This window comes from Anoplolepis gracilipes, chromosome 16 (assembly GCF_047496725.1).
Source record: "Anoplolepis gracilipes chromosome 16, ASM4749672v1, whole genome shotgun sequence".
NCBI lineage: Eukaryota > Metazoa > Arthropoda > Insecta > Hymenoptera > Formicidae > Anoplolepis > Anoplolepis gracilipes.
The window spans coordinates 8,679,502-8,702,543 of NC_132985.1; the positions used below are offsets into that span (position 1 = coordinate 8,679,502).

A 23,042-nucleotide genomic window follows, 5' to 3' on the forward strand; every position below is an offset into this window, starting at 1 on the left:
AATGAATATTTTACGAGATATCTTGTATTTTATGTCAAAATATTGCAACTTTGAAGCCTTATAACTCGAAAAGTACTTCACGAAAAAACATTTAATTATAGTGTTTTGGAAAGCTCTCGAGATAAGCTACAAGAATATGCAATAATATATAGGGTATTTCATTTAAAAAATCGACGTGACCTTCACATGACTTTCAAATGAAAATTCAAGATCAAACCAATGGTACCATCTTATGGCTCCCTTGAAATCCTAAAACTTTTGTTTGAAACTTTTTTTCCGGCAACGCTTACTTTTCCAGATATTTCACTAGAGGAATTAAACTGGGACACTGTATATTCACTGAAACATACATACATATGTATATATATATATATATATATATATATATTATATATGTATATATTACAAAATGCGTTACAAAATTACGTTGTTTACAAAAACTACTTACTATTCTAATCTATATTTTTTTTAACAAGAGAAGAATTGATATTTTTATTGTCTTTGCGCTGCTCATCTCCCTCTTTCCGTTCTTCATCCTCATTCTGATATTCATCGGATTTTTCTTCAATTTCATCACTTGTTCCAATATATCAATGCCTTTCGTTTTCTCCTAAAATTTCATCAATATTCTCCAATGGAATTTCTTTAAGCTATGTCTGCATTGGAACAAGTGTCTCCCCATGACAACCAGAACAAAGATGAGAACAGCGCAAGCTATGTTTTCTGCAGCCGCAAGAACCTGTCTTGCAGCCACTTGTGCATCGACAACTTATTTGTTTTAACAAATCCTCGGGAATAAGCATTTCCTCACTATAAACAGGCTGCAACCTATGTATAGTTTGTTTCCAGTCGCACTTTGTTACGTCGTGAATATTCCCTAGCCATAATTGAAGCTGGTAGTATGCTCTAAAAGAATGTTGCTTTGATGCTGCTTCCGTAGGCGGTAAATGTTTAAGTTTGAATGCAGATCTAGCAGTAGATTTTTCAAATTGTACAAATCACAACTCGTTTAGTCTACCTTTTTCCCATTTTGTACTATAAATAGCTGTTATAATTTTATTGCCATTTTGCGCAACAGTGAGAGGTTCGGCGTGAGCTTGATAAAATAATCAAAAATTGAAACCTAGAATCATCCTGAAACTTTTTTATTAATTTGTTTTTTCCTTGTTTATAAAAACAAGATGTAGTGTCACAGCCAGTAAAACAGTGTAAAAATCCAACATAATTAATTAATGATTTATATTTGAAACTATTGCTATTAAAAACTTTTTGCGGAACTTTTCCCCTGCCTGGTTTTAAGTAAAACACTCGTGGGTTTTCAAACGCTAATTGTATTAATATTATAAGTAGATCAACATCTTCGTCTACAATTACAATATTCTTTCTTCGCTTGCAGCAAGCTCAGTAGCTGTTTTAACAATCAATACATTCGCATCTCCTTTTGCTTGTCTGCTCCGAATTCCCGCTGCATTAAATTCTTCGTGTAAATAAGTAATTAATTTTTTTTTATTATTTTCATTCGACAGAAACTTTTCCTGAGAAAATGTAATGTAATTTTCGTACTTTGATCGAACTGAATTTCCCTACCAACATTTTTTTCTTTTTCGACGTACACGCTCGATTAATTTTGTTCTGTTGAAAGTCGCGCTATCGGGGTAGCCATCAAAAACGACATAACTATCTTTAGAATAATGTTTTTTGATATACGTAATATACTGCCCCGAAATTTTTTTATACTACTGTTCTGATGCCATACGACTTTGTGCAGCAAAAAACCGCTATCAATGACATATACAATATTGTCCGATGGCAATTCATTGATACTGTCAAAATTCTCATAAAAAGTCGATTTTTACGTTTTTCGTATATAGTCATCTTTAAAAAGAGATAAAGGAAAAGGCGCAAGCTCATAATTTAAATAATTTTTTTGATTGTATATTTAAAGAAAGTCGTTGGAATATTAATAACGGATTTATAGGTACTACTTCATTGTCAACATTAATTGATGAATTAACCGCTTTCAAAGAAAGCACTTTTTTTCTTTCAAATTTAACTGAACCGAAATTATTGTATTATTGATAATTTTATTTTGTAAATCAGTACCTATTTCAATATAAGGTAGCGGATAGATACTTCCTACGGCCCTGGTAGGAATAGATCTATAATACTTCAGAGAAGCGACCCTGCCTACGTGAGCTCTGACTTTTCACTACCTTAATGGGGGGACTCAGATCCTTATCTATTATATCCTGTCAACTTATAGTCCTTTCCCAACTTCCTCTCTGATATAAGGCAGCAGTTATATCAGAAATGAAAGCGTAATCTTGGAATTGTCCTGATAGGTTCACTTCATCTAATTATTACAGTTCGCTGGAATAATACTGCGGTGTGGAAAGCAATGGGAACCTACCACACTATCTTCCCATGAGAATGAAGTAGTATGCTGCAAGATGATGCCTCGGATGTTGTGCCATCTTGCGACCCGGTTGGCAGCCGGCGCCACTCTGCGTTCAGGGTAGATGGTAGGAAGTTGGCTGTGTAGATGTTCGGTGTTGGACATCTCACAGAAAATATGTGACTAGCACCCAAGAAACACTAGGAATTAGAAAAAGAAGACACATAGCGACATGGAACGTACGTGGCCTTAGAAAAACTGGCAAATTAGAGATTTTGTAAAGAGAATTGGCTCGATGTAAAATAGATGTTGCGGGTGTTGCAGAGACATATTGACATGGGAGTGGTCACTTTACCTCAACGAAATATACAGTATATTTCTCTGGTACAGAGGATCGAAGTACTGAGGGGGTAGCAATATTGGTAGCCAATGAAATCAATAACGCTGTTATTGGATATAATACAATTAATGAAAGAACAATACAGTTAAAAAATTAATGCATCACCTTATAAACTAAATATAGTACAGATATATGCTCCTACCACTGCGGCAGAGGATATAGTAATGAGCAATTCTAGTTTAGAGGAGACTCTCGATCTAATACCGAACAATGAAATCGTAATCGTCCTGGGAGACATAAACGCAAAAGTTGGAAATACTGTAGATGATCATCACTTGCGCTCATATTGTGGAAAATATGAAACAGGTACGAGAAACAACAGAGGAGAGCGTTTAATACAGTTTTGTATAGACAATAACTTTACTATTGCTAATACATTGTTCAAACAGCATTAAAGTTTGTTTACGTGGACATCACCTGACGGAACCCAATAAACAAAATGCGCGCAATAAGCTAACAAATTGGCAACAGAATTACGTAAGTTGCTAGCAAATTGACATCTGTTATGTCCGCATTAAGCATAAGCTTAAGATTTGCTAGCAGATCCTGCTCACAAACTCCGACAGCGGATTGGCGGCAGAAACCGAGCAGGATCTACTAACATGAGTTGACTTTTTAAATAATTTAAATCTCATTTTATACGAATGGTCTAAAGCAACAGATTCTCGGTTTCTGTAGTTAATCTGTCGTCAGATTGCGCGCGCGCAGATTTTGCTCGATTTTTGGTGACAATCTGAAGTGAACTCATGTTAGCAGATCCTGCTCGATTTCTGTCGCCAATCTGCTGTCGAAGTCTGTGAGTGTAGGATCTGCTTGATTTTTTACATCAATTTGGCGATTTAATCGGTCATAACAATTTCTATACCAAATTTGTATCTTTTTTGCTGACGACAGTTAATAGCAGACACTTGGCATAATCTGTTTTCGACAAATTTGTCTATCTGGGAAAGTATAAAAATCAAATTGACTATATCTTGATAAAATCGAGATGGCGTACTTCTATACGTAACGCCAAGACCCTCCCGTCAGCTGATTGTGACTCGGACCATCAATTGTTGATCGCTGAGTTCGCGCTAAAGTTTAAATGTCGAAAACCCACAACACACAAAAAACTTCCGCCTATTACTGACTTTGCAAAATTTAATGAAGCTCTTAAAAGGGAAATAACATTGAAAGATGGAAGAAAGCTTCAAGATCGTAATGTGGACGAAGTTTAGGAAAAATTAAAACTGAGTATTTTGAAAGCTGTAAAAGAATCTTCGGAAAATCCATTAATTACACCTAAACAACCATGGATTACAAGAGGAACTCTAGAGGTTATTGAAGAAAGAAGGCTAATTAAAGGCAATGCTGAGAAGTTGGAAGAGATATAGAAGAGGTATAGAAGACTAAGTGGACGCATACAGGCTCTCTGCAGAAAAGATAAGAACCAATTTATTAATAACTTATGTATAGAGATCGAACAATACGCAGAAAGTAATAATCAAAAAGATCTATATAATATAATTAGAACGTTAACGAAAAAGTTTAAGCCCAAAGTCTGGAACATAAAAGATGACGATGGAAAACAAGTTACAGATCTTGAACAAGTGGCGGAAACATGGAGAAAATACTGTGAAAAATTGTATGCCGATCCAATGAATGTAATTCCGTCCATTGTAATATCAGAACGAGAACCAGATATATTATTGGAAGAAGTTTAGGAAGCTATACGTAGGTTGAAGAAGGGAAAGGCACCCGGAGTAGACACTATCCCTGCAGATGTAATCAAAGAATTTGACATTAATGTGATAAAACTTATTCATGAATTGTGCAATAAAATCTAGACACAATGTGATTGGTCAAAAGAATGGACATCAATAACCGTACCTCTACATAAAAAAGGTTCGACCAATCAATGTAGTAACTATAGAACTCTGTCACTGATACCACATATCAGCAAGATTATGCTCTATATTCTTTAGGCCAGGCTTGCTTATTATAATATATTGGCCCCTAAATAGCTCCAGAACAAGCTGGTTTTGTGAAAAAGAGGGATCAAATCCTAAACCTACGCAACATTGTTGAAAAAGTTCGAGAAGACTACTTGCCTTTGTTCTTGTGCTTTGTTGACTTCAAAAAAGCCTTCAATAATATTAAGTGGCCAAAGTTGTGAACGGTTTTTGCCGAGATGGGAATACCGCAGCACCTCATTGAGCTTGTTGCCAATTTGTACAACAATAGTAATGCGAGAGTAAGAGTGGACAACAGTATGTTGTCGGACGCATACAAACCTCAGAGAGGTGTGAGACAAGGTTGTATTCTTTCGCCTATGCTATATAATGTATACAGCGAGTTTGTTATGAGAATGGTGTTGAGAAACTGGAACAAAGGTATATCAATTAGAGGTACTAAAATAACAAATTTTCGATTTGCGGATGATACTGTGCTAGTGGTAGGTAATGTTCAGGAAATGAAAGAGATCATAGACAGAGTAGCACACTATGGCCGAGCGTACGGGCTTAAAATAAATTATGAAAAATCTAAAATAATTGTGGGCGTTTCGCTTTATTGGGGACCTCGCTTGGTTCTGGTGTGCGCAGAGGAAAGGTGTGAAGGTTGTAGTAACCGGTGTAGTTTGTATTATCGTTTAGTTTATTTTATATATAGCTATTTACATCTTTGGTGGCTCTTACGGGCCGGTGGAGGCTTGTGTGTAAGCCTTTAGGAGATTCGTTCGCGCCAGGCGATTCGTGGCTTGGTCGTGGTGCGCCTAACGGGTCTCCAGTGGTCTGGGCAGTTGTTATTTGCGTCGACCTGCTCCTTGGGTTCTGTTGGAGTTGTAGTCTGGGTCCCTCTTGTGGCAAAGGTCGTTTCCCAGTCGTTGGAATACTGAGTGCCGGTCGTCCTGATGCTGCGATTGTGTTGTACTCCTCTCTCGGCGGTGGCCGGTTCGGCTTGAGTACCCCGGCTAATTGCACAGGGCGTAGTTTGAGTGGCCTTGTCCGCACTCTGTGGTCTTTCCGGTGAACGGCAGCGGTGACAATAGTTGCGGATATCCCCCTTGGTAGGACGGCGATGTGTAACATCGGACTCGGACGTCCCACTGATGCAGTAGCGTCCTCGGTGGCCTGGTCCTCGGGTTGCGTGGCAGCTCGATCTCGATTAGTTTCGACGGCAAGAGGGCGAACCCTACTCTTCTCGGTGGCTGCGGCCTCGGCTCGTCTGGCGATTCCTGCTATCTCCTTGGAGGCCCGGGTGATCAGGGCGTAAGGAGCGGACGTGGAATCCGGCTCGGTCTGTCCGACAGTTCGTGACTTGTATTCTAGATGTAGAGCGTCCTCGGCACGTGTATCTACTCGTTGCTCGTGGAGCTCTGCTTGCCTGTGCTCGGTGCGCGACTTATATACCCCCGGATGCGGAACTCGCAAGGATCGGGCTCCGTGCTTGCGCCACATAGCAGCGCGCTTCGGAGTTGTACCGCGAGCCAAGTGAACTAATGAGTGACCTCTGATTGCTCTTGAAAAAGCATGCCCTGTTAAAGCTTTTTCTGTGGATGTTTCTGTATAGATTAGCGAAAAAACTTCTTTTAAGCCACTTCCATTCACGATAAATCTGCTGAACCAAGGAACGATATTAACATATGAAAGCCGAACTATTACAGAGCTTACATTATGTATATCTTTATCAAGATCTACAGAAGCTACAATTTCGCGAGCTTTGAAGTACAGTGGCTGATTGAAAGTAACAAAACAATGCTTCTGATTGCGTTTTTTACATTCAGTGGCCGCTTCAATTAACACCGTCAAAATTGTATCATTTGTAGTTGCTTGGTGGAGCTTTCACGAATGGTAGGGGTATAATTTTAGAAGTAGAAAATTCTTCTGATTTATGATAATTTTCCATGAATCCATTCCAGCCGGGAGTTTTTGTTGCACTAGTGTGCTTTCCATAAAACCACAGCATATTACTCGATGTGATGTCAATTTCATTGGAAATAGCATTTTCGACATTTAAATCTAGAATAATAACATTTTTTAGACCTTGAAAAATTCCTCTTTCAAAAGTTTTCTTTCTAATAAACCCAACTTGTTGAATTGAATTTTCTAATGAAATTTTACTCAACCGTTTAATAGTTTTTTTGCCTGAAACAACTGAAAGAGGAGTTACGCACATGATACCACCCATAGCGTGAAAAGTATTTCTACCATCCAATGTATTTGTATTATGGTCGGCATTATCAAACACGAATTGCGCAAAACAATTATCGGAAATACTGTGATTGAGAGGATCATTTATGATCGAAGCTTCAAAAAGTAAAGCTTCGTCATATGATGAACAAAGTCCTAAATAAGAGAGAGAATCTATTAAATTTTTTGACGCATGTTTCTTATGCATCATTGCAGAAAGTCCTAACAAAATCGGAGATAAAAATGATCGTGGTCTAGCGCTGGATATGAGGCCATGAGCCTAAGTAGCGACCTTTTTGTCCCATTTCATTTGTGCAGTAGGATTTTTTATATGCTTATTAATTTTAATAATGACATTTAATAAAGCTTGCAAAGTACGAGGAACGTCCGAAAGTAAATCTGACTTAAAATTTGAAACTTGATAAACCGATGTATCATAATAACGACTCCTAATATCTTGTAAAATTATATGACCAGCATACTCAGCTATTCTCACGTGTTTATCTTCATCATTTTTTGCTCGATTTTGGTACCAACTGTGTTGTAGCATTTTATTTCTAGCATCGCAAAAAAGAATTATTATATCATGTTGCACCGTAAAAAAACAAATATTACTTCCAAAATGCTGTACCAAATAATTTTTTATACTACGAATATCAGATAGGGTAGACCGGAGCTAAATGGGCCACTTTTTCTTTGAAGTCATATAAATATTTATCTATTTCTAGTACAAAAATGAAAATCATATCAGAGGAAAGGCTTGACATCTGAATTCTTAATTATAACCATAAAAATTTTAAATACGTATGCACAACGAAGAAGAAACGTCTCAAATAAAGATAGAACAAGTGGCACAATGTGCCCCACTAGGAGGGAAAGTTGAGCCTGTGTGTGAAGTAATTTGGGCAATGAGCTGAAAAACTGAAAATAGATGTGAAATAAATGAAAAATAATTATATTATTGAATAATTTTAATGAAATGAACACTTAACATTATTATAATCTTTATATTACTTTTTAAAATGAACAAAATATGACATTAATCCATTAGATTTTAAAATACAAAAATTATACAATTTTAAAGAAAAATTAAAAAGAAATTAAAATTATATATTGCACTTTATAATAAAAATACTTCTTTATATTGCTTAAAATATTAATATAAACTATATAATAATGTAATAATATAAGGATATAATAAAAAATTATCATCGCTAATCATAATCGCTATCACAATTAATGCAAATAAATATTGTTCCAGTACCAGGTTTGCATTTAGTATGAGTCCAGTTTTGGCATTTATAACACTGTATCCATTTTTCATCCAGCAGACTGTCTGAATAAGTTTCTGAACAAACAATGCAACAATATCCTTCTTCAGAGCTTGACTTTTTCAAAATTTTCTTCTTGCCTAGTTTTTTTTTGTCTATTTTCTTTTGAATTTTTTTTCGTTTTGATGTTTGTTCTTCAGCTAGCGCATCTTTTTCAGGACTATCCGTTAATATCATTGCTTTTCTCTTCTTTCTTTTACTTAGTATTTGTTTTCTAGGTCCAACTTTTGAGAAAGGTATAACTACTTCAGGCGAAAATGATGTAGAAGGCTCAGGATTCTCACAAATGTTTGGAGCTAAGTTTTCTTTATTAATCGACCGCAATCTATTCTGATGAGAGCTAGACTGGTAAGATTCTATTGGATTTTTAGGACGATCTGTCACGTAAGATGGAGCAAAGTCGATGTCAGTAAATACATTATGGTTGTACGGAAATATTCCTGCTTTTTAAACTCTATTTATGATATTAACCAGTGAGAGCTAATGGAAGAGATTCAGCTACTATTTTCGGAATATCATAAATAGTTATCGTTTGACCAGAATTACTAGGTAGCCATCCATCCTCCGCTGTAGAGAGATATTTTTTGAATGGTCCAAACACGGATACATCAAGAGGTTGTAAGTTATGACTGCAATGAGGTGGAAAAGAAAGCATCACAATCCCGTTGCTTTTAGCCAAAATGCTTTATCCAAACTTTTAATGGAGAGATGTGATGAATGATTATCCAGCAATAGTAATATAGGAGATTCCTCTGACGGTTTAACATGTTTAATAAAATGCTTCATAAAACTGTAAAATTTATCATCAGTGATCCAACCACTGGCGTTTCCCGCTCCAATACAATCTGGTGGCCCATTGGAAATAAAATGGTCGTAATACTTTTTTCGAGGAAATATAAACATAGGTAATACCGTGTTTCCTGAAGCTGAAACAGCTACTACCAATATTATGTTTGTACCACGTTCATCTGATGTCACCGATCCTACATTGCGTTTACCCTTGGCTGCTACGATTTTGCTAGGTTTACATACAGTAAAAATTCCAGTCTCATCGATGTTCCAAATAGAAGAAGCTGTAAATTAGTGTCTGTCCAATACAGTAGCTAGTTTATCAAAAAATGTTGACATTGGTTTTATTAAAAGATGTTGCTCGACTAAGACTAGTGGCTTCTGGTTTTCTTATTGAAAGTTCTGAATTTCTTTTGAGAAACGCCGTCAACCAGTCACTACCCGCCATATTCTTCGTCTTCCATGAATTCAGAAATTTTACATCGAACTTGACAGCACAATGATAAGCAAGCGAGCGAACATTCTTTGGAGTTAAGCCGTAAAATATAGCAGAGGTTTTCAATAAATAATCTTTCAAGATTTTTTCTTCAATATTAAAAACTTGCCTCAGTACAGTATAGCCCATTGTAATATGTTCTTGTGACTTCAATTTTGCCATATATCTGGATAAAGACATTCTTGGTATATGACATTCATTAACTGTTGTTCTTACACTCTTTCCTTCATTTAAAATTTGCAGCTGTCTGAAGCTGTTCCTGTGTTGCAGAACCTCTATTAGTCTTTCGCATATATGTACGCATCCTAAAATAAATAAAAAACAGCGGAATTAATATTTAAATAAATACATTATTTAACTACTTATGCGGAGTAAGTTGGGCCATATTTCCCAACTAGCCCCATCTATGTATTCTTCAACATATATCCTTATAACTCGCATACTGTTTAAAAATATGCAATTTGTACAATAGCCTCAAAAAATACAGTAATAACAAATATTAAAATTACTTACTTCAATTTTTTCTTCGTTCTCGTTAACGATTCAGACTAAATCTAATGCCGAAAAAAAATTTTACGCGCGAGGTATAAAAACACATATACCGTTCGTACATTCGTCTCGAGTGACTGAGCGCAACTAAACTCGGTGCGTAATATCATTGCTACAGAGCCCTCCTGCTCGTGCAAGTTCGTTCCTGTGAGCGTCTTTGTTTACGAGTAACGGCCATGTCCCTACTTACCCCTATGCTCAACTAGCTCCGGTCTACCCTACTCCTTCATATTCTTTAATAATTTCTTGTAAAGAAAATTGACATTCTTCGTCATTCTCAAGAATGTGCAAAATAATATATTGCATAAAAGAATTAATAGAATCACTTACTGGGCATCCCTTTACAGAAGTTGGACGACATACGTAAAATCGCGATAAACACTGAGAATGATAACGACTTTCCGTTGTAACTAAATTATCAACGCTAGTCAATCGAGCACGTAAATTCTTATAGAAATCATTGTCGAGAGATCTATTGTCTAAAATTTCCAAAATATTAAATTTAGTGTCATCGCTTTTTACAAATTTTATGTTTGCATAAAGTTTTGTGTTCGTTGCATTTTCACCACAAAAAAGCAAAGCGTCAAAAAATCAAATTCACGTGCTTCCTTGCTTTGCTGCTTGCTCTTGGATGTAGATGCTATAACTGTTTTTATTGCCGCTTTAATGCTCGATTCTCGAACGTACTTCGTGTGGCAGTTTTTATGAATGTTCAATTCTTTCATTCCCTTCAATTGTACGTACTTTTTATCTTTCTTTTGAATGCTGGCTTTAATTAATGATTCAATCGCTCGCTCTTTGACAGTATGCTTCTCTGTAGGCAGTAGAGTACTTTGTCACAAAGAATGCATATCTCCATCGTGCGATCTTTAATAAATTAATAAAATAATAAGATATAAATTTTAAAAAAATAATATTGTTTTCAATTGATATTACATAAAAAGTTGAAATCTCAATTACACAAACTAAAGCAAAAACAATATTATTTAGAAAAAATTGTAAAACTTGCATTTAAATTTATAATAATCTATTTTCGTTTAAACAATGTTTTTTAGCACGAACGTTGATTGAAGTCTTCACGTAAAATTTCAGTTCACGCGCGGCAGCGAAGTCGCCGTTTCCTCCACTCCGCCGCCCGACAATCGCGCACCGCGTTTTCGTGACTCGTATAAAAAAAATTTGTTCGACAAATTGATTCGAAAATGCTGCATTAGTTTCTTCAACTCTCTCTCTAAACATCCGAAAAGTTTCAGCTCTTAATGTTAAAAAACAGAGCCGTTGTGATTTTTTAAAAAAAAAAGTTTTCTCGGTTTCTATGGCACTTATGGCAACGTTTTTTTTTAAATTCGTGTAAAAATGCCAACTATCGAATGCATTAAGTGCTATTTCGATTCCATGCAAATTGCGATAAATATTGCATTTGTTTATACGAAAAAATCGTACTCACTTTTTTGACTCATTTTTGAACAATTTAAATGTTGAAAATAGCTTTGTTGTAAAACGTACATGATAGTATAACTCTCGAAGAATAAAATGCACCCCCGTGGCTTACTCTACAACCCCCCAAAACTGTAGAAATTAGATTCTACGAAAACGCTTTTTTAGATAACAAATAGTTTTTTGCAAAAATTTAAAAACATTTCAGGCTGAAAAAATTCATGCATTATCAGCATGACGAAGAACATCTTTTATCTTCACATTTTCAGAGTCCTAGGCTCAAATCTGTAAAAATAAAAAATAAATGAAAAAAAGGCCTTTTTTGGAGGTTTTTAATGTTTTGCAATTAAACAAATTAACCAATTTTAACGTGACACGGCTCATTTTTTAGGTCTTTTTAAAAGCTACAACTTACATTAAGATCATTTTGCTTAAAGGACCCCGCAGAAAACATATAGAAAATGGTTTTCGGTATAATTGGCTGAAACTTTGCCATTTTATACTTCAAGTAATGCTGATCAAAAGTTACCATTGTCACAAGTCAATCCTACGAGCCGTTTTCGTTCTGGAAAGGCTCAAAGTTCGATAATAGTACCTATGATACTTTCGCGCTTTCAGCGTTATCCAGGATCAACAATGTGGACGTAGCGAGCATCTGATCCCTTTGTGTGTTTGCATGTGTTGTGTGTGTGTGTGTGTGTGTGTGTGTGTGCGTGCGTGCGTGCGTGCGTGCGTGCGTGCGTGCGTGCGTGCGTGCGTGTGTGTGTGTGTGTGTGTGTGTGTGTGTGTGTGTGTGTGTGTGTGCGCGTGCGTGCGTGTGTGGGTGGGTGGGTTGTCAGCAGAGATAAGGACACCACAGTTTGTCACTTCCGCGGTAGTTAACGACTCCAAACTCTCTCTGCTGTGTGTGTGTGTATGAGGTGTGTGAGTGTGTGTGTGTGTGTGGAGTGGGGGTGGGGGTGTGTATGGGTGTGCGTGGGTGCACGCGTGCATGATATATAACATATTATGTGTATGTGTGTTAATTATTGCGTTTTTATCACATCTATTGATCAATAATGTCAACGTTCCGAGGATCATCTGGAGGTTCTCAATCTGAGGCATCCAATGTGATGTTGAGCAATGACGTATCAGGATATTTGATGTTTCCCTGATGTCGTGCAAAACCTAGGTACCATAAGACGCTGGCAACGTGTGCGCATGTACCTAAAGTGCGAGCTCTAGATTGACATGTACAATAATACCCATTAATTGGATCATTAGCATTGTCAACAGCATTTTCATCCCTATTATCGATCTCATATGAAATGAAGATCTGATGTCTTGTTGCATTACGAAATCTGGAATACAATCTAATTCTTAGAAAACCTGGCTCATTAATATGTTGATCAATTCAACTTTCAAAAGACATTTTGCGAATGAATGAAAGGAAGTATATAGCACCAATCAATAAACAACAGTTTGCTTATAATAGATCATTCTTTTGGTAATATGTCTTCAATTACGAATAACTGTGGTAAATATAATCCGTTGGTAAATATATATTAACTCATATTAATAAAAAGGGTCTGTTATTGCGTTAGTTGAACTTTAAAATAAAGTTTTGTTATAAGACAAATTTTTAAATTTTCAAAAATTGAAAGAGAGGGGGAGGGATTTCGAAAAATATAACATTTTTGAAAAATCTTATTGCACGGTTTTAAAGTACATGAAAAATCATAAAACTTTTATTTGAAACATTTTTTTTATATCTTATTGTTTCGACGGTATTCGCTCAGAAATGTAAAAATCGATTTTTCTCAAGAGGGTGTTTCACCCCCTTAACGGGCATATGGGCACTTATAAAAAATACGTGTCTCCTATTTTGACCTAGACTATAACATATTCAAAGCTCATTAAAATCGGAGGAGGACACTTCCAAACCTTTTCTTGTAAGTATAGTGTAACATTATTAGTAACTGCAATGAATTAGTAACTGAAATGAAGAAGTACACACCTAATGAGTCCTACGTTCAAAATTATTATCAAAGATTTGTTAGAATAAAAAGAAATTAATATTTAACAACAAAAGAGTTAGTAAAACAGTAAATCGCATAAGAAATAGACGTGTCCGATTTCTAATGAGTCGAGCATAAATGTATGTTTTTTTTAATAAAGGAGACACGCAGAAAGAAATAATAGAATTCAGAATGATCAAATCGCCGGCAGAGAGACCTCAATTCACTCAGCATCGCTGGACCCGTCCGCGCAGCGCTGTGCAGCACGATACAGCGCGGCGTTGCATTCGTGAATTTTATTTTTTTTTTAACTATGTTGCACCATTCTGATCTATTTGGCAAAAATATATGTAAAAATAGATAATTTAAAAATGTTTTTGTGTAAATGTAGTAGGTGTCACTCAAAAATATCCCCCTAAAAAAATTCAAAAATTTTTTTTACTAATTTTTTTGTCAAAAAAACATTTAATTTTTTTGAACAATTATTTCAGTTAGAACAATTGATCTCCACAACATATATTTTCTTCATGAAAATTGGTTCAGTCGTTTTCAAGGAAAATTACTTTTTTGATTTTTTTCCGTTCTATAACACCCACAAAAATACTAATTTAAGGTAAACGTTTGGCATAATTTTATATTACATTGGTGTCAACTTATGACACCAATTTAAACCTGATACGTGCGGGGGCAGATTTGCCTACCTTATTCGGCCATATCCTTTACTTCAATCTTGCTTACTAAGAGTTTTCGAGGATACTGTTTATGAATCTGTTGTAAAATTTTAGAAATTTAAAATAGCGGATTCAACATGGCGGACATAAAAGCGCAAACTAAAGGAAAGAAAAACTCCCTGCATTTTACAGGGTTGAGACTGTCTATGTATTGTATAATAATAGCATTGATTTCTGATGTGCCTTCTCTCATCCAACTACTCTTTACAGTAGTATTGAAAATGAAAATAAGCAATAGATATCTTGAATTTAATATTTCTGATAACAGATTTATAATCAGCATCCTCGAAAACCTTTAGTAAGCAAGATTGCAGTAAATTTTAAATTTTATTTTATTTTACATATCGCACTTTTATGTCCGCCATATTGGATCCGCCATTTTAAATTTCTAAAATTGAATAACATTTTCGTAATCAGCATTCTTGAAAACCCTTAATAAGCAAGACTAAAGTAAACTTGTAAACTATTTTACATTTTGAACTTTTATGTCCGCCATATTGGATCCACCATTTTGAATTTTTCAAAAGGCCACATGGCTTTAGGTGGCTTATGCCTGTAAGTAACTTTGTGTGCAAAATGGTCCTTTTACGATGGTCGAATACAATTTTGGAACGACGGGTAATCGCTTGACAAAGAATGCCCCATATATGTATAATCCACAAAAATAATTGACGTAACTAATTACCATTATATATATAAATAACTATATATACATATATATATATAATATATATATATATATATATATATATATATATACAGGGTGTCCCATAATTCGCGAACCACTCGTTACGTGCAGGTAGAGTAAGTTAAACTGAATAAAAAAATTATCTACCATTTTGCAATTTTCGCAATAGTTAATGAGATATTAATTATAAAAGATCAGCCAATCGGCGCCCGGCAGGAGCGCGCGGCACAAAGAAGCCTCCCATTGTTACTTGATACTAGGCGCGCCGACGAAACAGTGGGAGGAACACTCTGCATTGACAACCTAAAGAGTCACACACATAGTCACACACACATATCGGCGCGCCTAGTATCAAGTAACAATGGGGAGGCTTCTTCGTGCCGCGCGCTTCTGCCGGGCGCCGATTGGTTGATCTCTTATAATTAATATCTCATTAACTATTGCGAAAATTGCAAAATGGTACATAACTTTTTTACTCAGTTTAACCTACTCTACCTTCACCTGACGGGTGGTTCGCGAATTATGGGACACCCTGTATATATATATATATATATGTATATACAGGGTGTCCCAGAACAACCTTCCGTCCGTAAAATGACGTATTTCTGACACAATTCTAAGACAATTTTTCCTTTACCAAAATTTGATTTGAAGCGTAGTTTTTGTGTTATAAGCAAAAATAGTTAGCAAATCACACGTCGAGTATAGAAGGCAGGCAGGAGCGGCACGGCACACCGCGAGCGCGGGCGCAGCTGACCGTCCGACGGGTGATTACAACCGCATGAGTCGCTAACTATTTTATCTTATAGCATAAAATTATGCTTTAAATAAAATTTTGGTAAAGAAGAAAATGTCTTATAATTACGTCAGGAATAAGTGTTCCTTAAAATAACGTTGGACGCTGCGATCAGCTGATTGCTACACGCGATGTGTCTCTCAGCTGAGCCGGAAAATCAATATATCGATCAGTTTGAAGTCGTTGACGACAATGTCGATGACAATCGAAGGAGCGTCGCCGTCGCGGAGGCGGTTATTTCTCTCTCTCTCTTTCTTTCACTCATTCTGTCCCTTCCTTTTGCGCACACACTCAGACATACACACATCGCGTGTAGCAATCAGCTGATCGCAGCGTCCGACGGCCGGCAATCCGGAAGAACTTTTGGTCATTAAAGTAATGTTATTTTAAGGAACACGTATTTCTGACGTAATTATAAGACATTTTCTTCTTTATCAAAATTTTATTTAGAGCATAATTTTATGCTATAAGATAAAATAGTTAGCGACTCATGCGGCGGTAATGACCCGTCGGACGGTCAGCTGCGCCCGCGCTCGCGGTGTGCCGTGCCGTTCCTACCTACCTTCTATACTCGACGCGTGATTTGCTAACTATTTTTGCTTATAACACAAAAACTACGCTTCAAATCAAATTTTGGTAATAGAAAAATTGTTTTAGAATTGTGTCAGAAATACGTCATTTTACGGACGGAAGGTTGTTCTGGGACACCCTGTATATATATATATATATATACAGGGTGTCCCAGACCTACCAAATCACCTGTTAATGGTGGATTCCTGAGGTCATTTGGAGACGAAAATCCTAATACCAAAATGTCGAGGCTACAATAGTTTTCAAATGGTAAGAGTTTAAAGTTGACCAATTAGCATGAAAAACTTCGCGTGCTCAGGCACGTCGCACATTAAAAGTGCCACCGCACTAAATTTAATTATCGACATTGAAATATTGATAAATTATGTATTTAATTTATTGTTAAGTTATTGTTATATAGTAATTTTTATTGTTATTAAAATAATTTTATAAATTTATCTCCTTCATGTGCGGTTAATAAATTTCGGTATTAGAATATCTCTGCAATGACAGAAAATTTTCGTAACTACCCAATTAAATTCAATCTCGATGTTGCGCGCGGAATTACGAAGATTTTCTGTCATTGCGGAGATATTCTAATACCGATAACCGCACATGAAGGAGATAAATTTATAAAATTATTTTAATAACAATAAATTATTTTAATAACAATAAAAATTACTACATAACAATAACTTAACAATAAAATAAATACATAATTTATCAATATTTCAATGTCGATAATTAAATTTAGTGCGGTGGCACTTTTAATGTGCGACGTGCCTGAGCGCGCGAAGTTTTGTCATGCTAATTGGTCAACTTTAAACTCTTACCATTTGAAAACTATTGTAGCCTCGACATTTTGGTATTAGGATTTTCGTCTCCAAATGCCCTCAGGAATCCACCATTAACAGGTGATTCGGTAGGTCTGGGACACCCGTATATATATATATATATATATATATATATATATATATATATGTGTGTGTGTGTGTGTGTGTATATTTATTTATATATATAATGGTAATTAGTTACGTCAATTATTTTTGTGGATTATTTACACTAATTAAAGAAATTACAATACACTAGTTGTTATGTTTCAAACCACGAGTAATAACTAAATCAGAAATGGCTGGAAATAAATAACACAACACACAGCAGAAAAAAGTGACAAAATCAAGAAAGACGATAGAGTAATATATTATAATGAATAATTAGTCAAGACAAGTTAGGAGAATATTAAAAACCTACAGGTAGTATGCAACTTAATGATAATCCATAAAATTATTAAAGAAAACATATATATATATATATATATATATATATATATATATATATATAAATATTAGGAACATATGTCTTAAATATTATAATAATGAAACGTAAATGAGGTAACAAATATAAAGTAAATTTGAATCCTTATAACTTATTTAACCATAAAGAACAATAGTAAACATTAAAGTTATATTGAACTAATATATTTAACTAAATAATTAATATAACTGAACTGCCAATATAATCCAATGGTATATTCAATATCAAGCAAATCAAAGGATTCACCCACATGTAAAGAACGCAAAAGGCAGTTAAAACATAAATAAAATGTAAGTATAGATAATAAGAAAAATGAAAATAAAAGGCTAAATGACTTCACTTTGGTTACACAAAATTAAATCTTAAAGTTAAGTGAAAATTAACTCTATTAAACATAAGCCTGAAAAGACAATTTGTTATTAAATTTGTGATGTACAGATTACTTTCCTCTTATTGTTTATGATTCAATAATCATAAACGTATTATTCATTTTACAAATGAGGCCTGCTGTAAGCCTTGAGAACGGCCTCATGCCGCCTTGTGAATAAGATTCATTCGATAGAGAGAAGAGATCTATTGATAAGGATCTCCCATACAACTTGAGCACGGTTTAAAACCGCCTTAAAACGATAGCGTCGCCTTGAGTACTGTTTGATACCAACTGATTTTAGAGAACGGCACAAAGGCCGCCTGCGTGGGTCTTTCTTTAGAGAACGGCACAAAGGCTGCCTGCGTTGATTTTTAGAGAACGGCACAAGGGCCGCCTTCGTCGTTTTACGAACGACCGACATTGTTTTGAGAACGTATAATAATAGCTTGTAGGATCTTTTGCGAGAACGGTGTATAACCGCCTATTGATTTCTTTCGATAGTCAGCTAATGAAAATACATTCTATATTTTCGTATTTGAGATGCAACACAACTGTACGCGACGACGACTCACTCACAACGAACAAAGGTTAAGTAGTCAAGAACAAAAAGCGTTGCAAGCGCCTCTGTTTCTCTTTGGGTCCGTCGACGCGCCCTTTCAACAGCGCCGTGTGAATTATTGGCCGTTCAAATATCGAGCGCAAATTTCAAACTTCTTATGAGCTTTTAACACTAGTATTTTTTATAATAAAAAAAAGGTTATTCATAAATAGCTAATTATAAGAGATCTTTTAAAGTATCAGAGTGACAGTAATACATCACGGTAACACATGATAATCAACCGATTTCAAATCATAAAATACACTAACATTTCATTATCGACTAATATATCAAGAGAATGGTACATAGGAAAAATTACTTCTGGTCTTAAATATTTTGTAAACTAATCATAGTTTATAAATAGATCGCATTTGAGAGAAAATATCTTTGTAAATAACCAGCCGACAAATAGACTGTTTCTGAAATCAAATATTGTTGAAAATAATCAAAATACACATACAAACTGCTTCTATAGTAAAATATTTTTGGAAGCAATTAGCACATGTACGAATAAATTGTCTTTGAAATAAAATATTGTTTAGAAACTGTGCACATATATAAACTACTTTAGGATAAAATATTTTTAAAAATAACCCTCTTTCCAACACACAAATGAATCTCTGACACTATACTACCACAGAGCAAATCTCTAAAAGACTTTTTGTCTTAGTTTTTCGATCCCCTACACGCTCCCGAAGTTTTGCCATTTAAATTGGGGACACCCTGTATATATACGCAATTATTAATATTTTGTCCGCGTAAATGTAACTTTTTTCGTATTGAATAATAGCTAAATGCTAGTTCTAAATAAGTAGATCACGTCTAGTTATTTATGCATCATAACTATTAGTCCAAGAAGAAACTAGCAACATTATTTTGGAGCCATGTTCATCAGTTTGATAGCTTTAAGTACTTGCGCAAGTTAAATTACGAAGTGTCACGAGAAAATATGTATAAAGAGAGACAAGAAATATAAAAACATATTATATTAATTATATGAACAATGTATAATTGTTATGAGATAAATTTATAGATATATAATTTTAGTTACAAGCTGGAACATCATCAGACAAACGTCACTTGAAAACTTTTGTAAGTTTTACAATCTCCAGAGCATTGTGTCTCATCTGAGTTTTGATCACGTTAAATCTCGTGTGATACCAAAGAGCAAATTATATCAGAGTAGAACCGTATTGTTTTGATGTGATTTATCTCATAACATTCTACTAATAACTGAAATTATATATTTATGAATTTATTTTATAATAATTATCATTCACATAATTACTATATATGTTCTTGTATTTTTTTCACTCCTTATATTTCTAGACGACACTCCGTGATTCAACCTTCCTTCCAAATACTTAGAGCTGACACAGACACGACTTTGAGAAACAATATTTCTTATTAAATTAACAGTTATGATGCATAAATAACTAAACGCGACGCGTTTAGCTATTATTTGACCAGGAAAAAGCTATCTTCAGCCAAGAAGGCATAATGACGCTAAATGTGCATCATGCGACAGCGAGTATCTGTCTAATAGATTATATCTTGGATGACTCCATCGTAGAACATATATAATAACATAAATATCAAACAAACATATTATTTTGACAAATCATCAAAAAACAGCTAAAATTCAAAACAACTCTTAAAAATATTGTATATAAATATGTACACGCACCGGCATAAATGGTGTCCGTCGGTAAATGTGTATGTACGTACGTGTATGACAACCGAGAGCGTCACATACACATGCAGCGCGTACGTACGTGTCACTTGAAGCGCGGCGGAGTTCATGCAGCGGAGGAGAAAAAAGTGGGAGGCAATTCGATGTTGCATCCTTAGCGCAAGCCGCACGATCGAGAGAGAAAGCATGACAAGACGTGATGCCGATTAGTGGTGTCCTGTAGCACTGCCTCACTCACTCTACGCTTGAATGCAGGAGGAATGAGCGAGAGAGCTATAGGACACCGCGTTGTCTCTATATGCGTCTCGTTCGCTCTCGCGCTTATGTCATGCTTTCTTTTTTATTCTTTCAAGAAACGTGGCTGAACTCTGCGCATCGAATGCCGGCATTCGTAAAATTATAATTATATTATATTAATATTAGAAGTTCGGTTTCACATATATCAAAAAAATATGATTATTCTAATTAAATATTAATTTATTTATGATTGCGTATTTTTTTTTCTATTTATGTAAAAAAATTTGCTAAAAAATATATATATACATGTATCATTATGAGTAATTTTGAGATTCACTAGAACAGTAATTGTAAACTTGCATCCGTTTGTAATTAAATTTATAATTACTTATAAATAAACGTGTAGAAATGATAATTCGTGATATAAAATATTTTTCGTAATTGTATTATTACAAAACTCAAATTTTAAATTCCCGATAAAAAATTTCTTATGTATAGTTATACAGAATTGAATATTATTATACAGGATTCAACACAATTGTGTAAAAATATGTATAATTATTATAGATGACACCGTATAAAACGTTACGTATATTTATATATAAATGGATTGATAGCTACAATTAGAATTATGTATATGTAAGCTTATACATACTTATACACAATGCCTGCAACATTTTATTTATAATTATTAATAATTATATATAATCATATATAAAATGGACAAATTTCGTATATAAATTTGTATAATTAGATACGACTATTTTTGTCTGATTATATATAAAAATTTTTTACCGGGTTTATAACACAATATCGATATCTGATCGAATTCATGGTTTGTCACAAATGAACCAACGAGCATTTAACTGTAAATTTACAATACTTATATAAAAATGTAACTAATTTAGGGAAGATAACGTTATGCTGCGTAATATTACAAAAATTTAGATATCTTCATAAAAAAGTTTTTTAAATATTAATGATTAAATTATACATATATTAATATTAAATATTAATTTAAAGTAAATTAAAAACTCTATTTATTTTCTCTCTTTTTTTATTTATTTTCATAAATACATATATATATATATTTTTACATATAATTATATATAAAATATAAAATAAAAAAAAAATATATATATATATATATAGAGAGAGAGAGAGAGAGAATTTATATATAAAAAATAATACGAATAAAATAATTACGAATGCCGGCATTCGATGCGCAGAGTTCAGCCACGTTTCTTGAAAGAATAAAAAAGAAAGCATGACATAAGCGCGAGAGCGAACGAGACGCATATAGAGACAACGCGGTGTCCTACAGCTCTCTCGCTCATTCCTCCTGCATTCAAGCGTAGAGTGAGTGAGGCAGTGCTACAGGACACCACTAATCGGCATCACGTCTTGTCATGCTTTCTCTCTCGATCGTGCGGCTTGCGCTAAGGATGCAACATCGGATTGCCTCCCACTTTTTTCTCCTCCGCTGCATGAACTCCGCCGCGCTTCAAGTGACACGTACGTACGCGCTGCATGTGTATGTGACGCTCTCGGTTGTCATACACGTACGTACATACACATTTACCGACACCATTTATGCCGGTGCGTGTACATTGATTGTTTATATTTATAGAATTTATAGATTGACATTATATTGTTACCTAATGATTATAATAGAAATAAAAAATTAAAACACAGAGCATAGAAAAAAATTAAAAAGTTCCGAATTTTATCAATCAATTAAAATTATTCTTAAAGAAAATACCAAAAAAGAAATTTACTTTATTATTCTGTGAGATATTTAGTAATTTTTCTCGTTCTTGCTCTCGTTTCGGTAATTCATTAGCATCAAAGTATTCCGAAATATCTTACAAAGATCTTTTATCTATAACAATTCACGAAACATAAAATTTTATAAAATAAAAATTAAAACTTTTATTGTGTATTTTAGCTTTTTAAAAATAATATGTAATGAATTGATAATTTTTTTTTGTTTAATATGACATCAAACATGATATAATTTAAGTAATTTTTAATTATAATAAATACATAATAAAATTTTGGTTACGTGTTTAGTAAAAATGATTTAAAATATGTCGTGTTTGATGTCACTTTAACGGTAAAAATTTCATTAATTTATTACAATTAGTTTTAAAAAGAGATAAAATAAGAAAATTAAAATATAAAAATTAAAATATATATGAACGAACCGTGAGTGATCAGATAAGAAAAACAATAAATGAGAATACAACATTTATTCGAAAGACAGGCAGATCTTATTATAAAAGCGCATGCGTCCGTAATTTTGTGCAAAATTAATATAAAAATAAAGTAAAACTAAGAAAACTATTCTATTGATTGACTCCAAATTTTGTTTAAATTTCGAATATCTTTTTTATACATTTTGTGAAATTCATATATAACCCTGTTATATACAATTAATATTAACAGATATATAATTAATATTAATAGATTTTAATTTCAT

General features: G+C 34.2%; 2 protein-coding genes and 1 pseudogene across 2 annotated transcripts in view; all 3 read right to left on the bottom strand.

The window, feature by feature from the left end:
* Positions 1–23,042, bottom strand: part of LOC140674594 (transmembrane protein 114) — a 352,543-nt gene that overhangs the window by 267,707 nt on the left and 61,794 nt on the right. The window lies entirely within an intron of this gene.
* LOC140674715 (uncharacterized) lies at positions 69–2,560 on the bottom strand (annotated as a pseudogene).
* LOC140674596 (uncharacterized) lies at positions 1,728–6,616 on the bottom strand (the record flags this gene model as incomplete). The annotated part of the gene is made up of 1 exon (XM_072908244.1): positions 1,728–6,616. A coding segment is annotated over one exon (1,182 nt), but the record flags the coding sequence as incomplete, so codon positions are not given.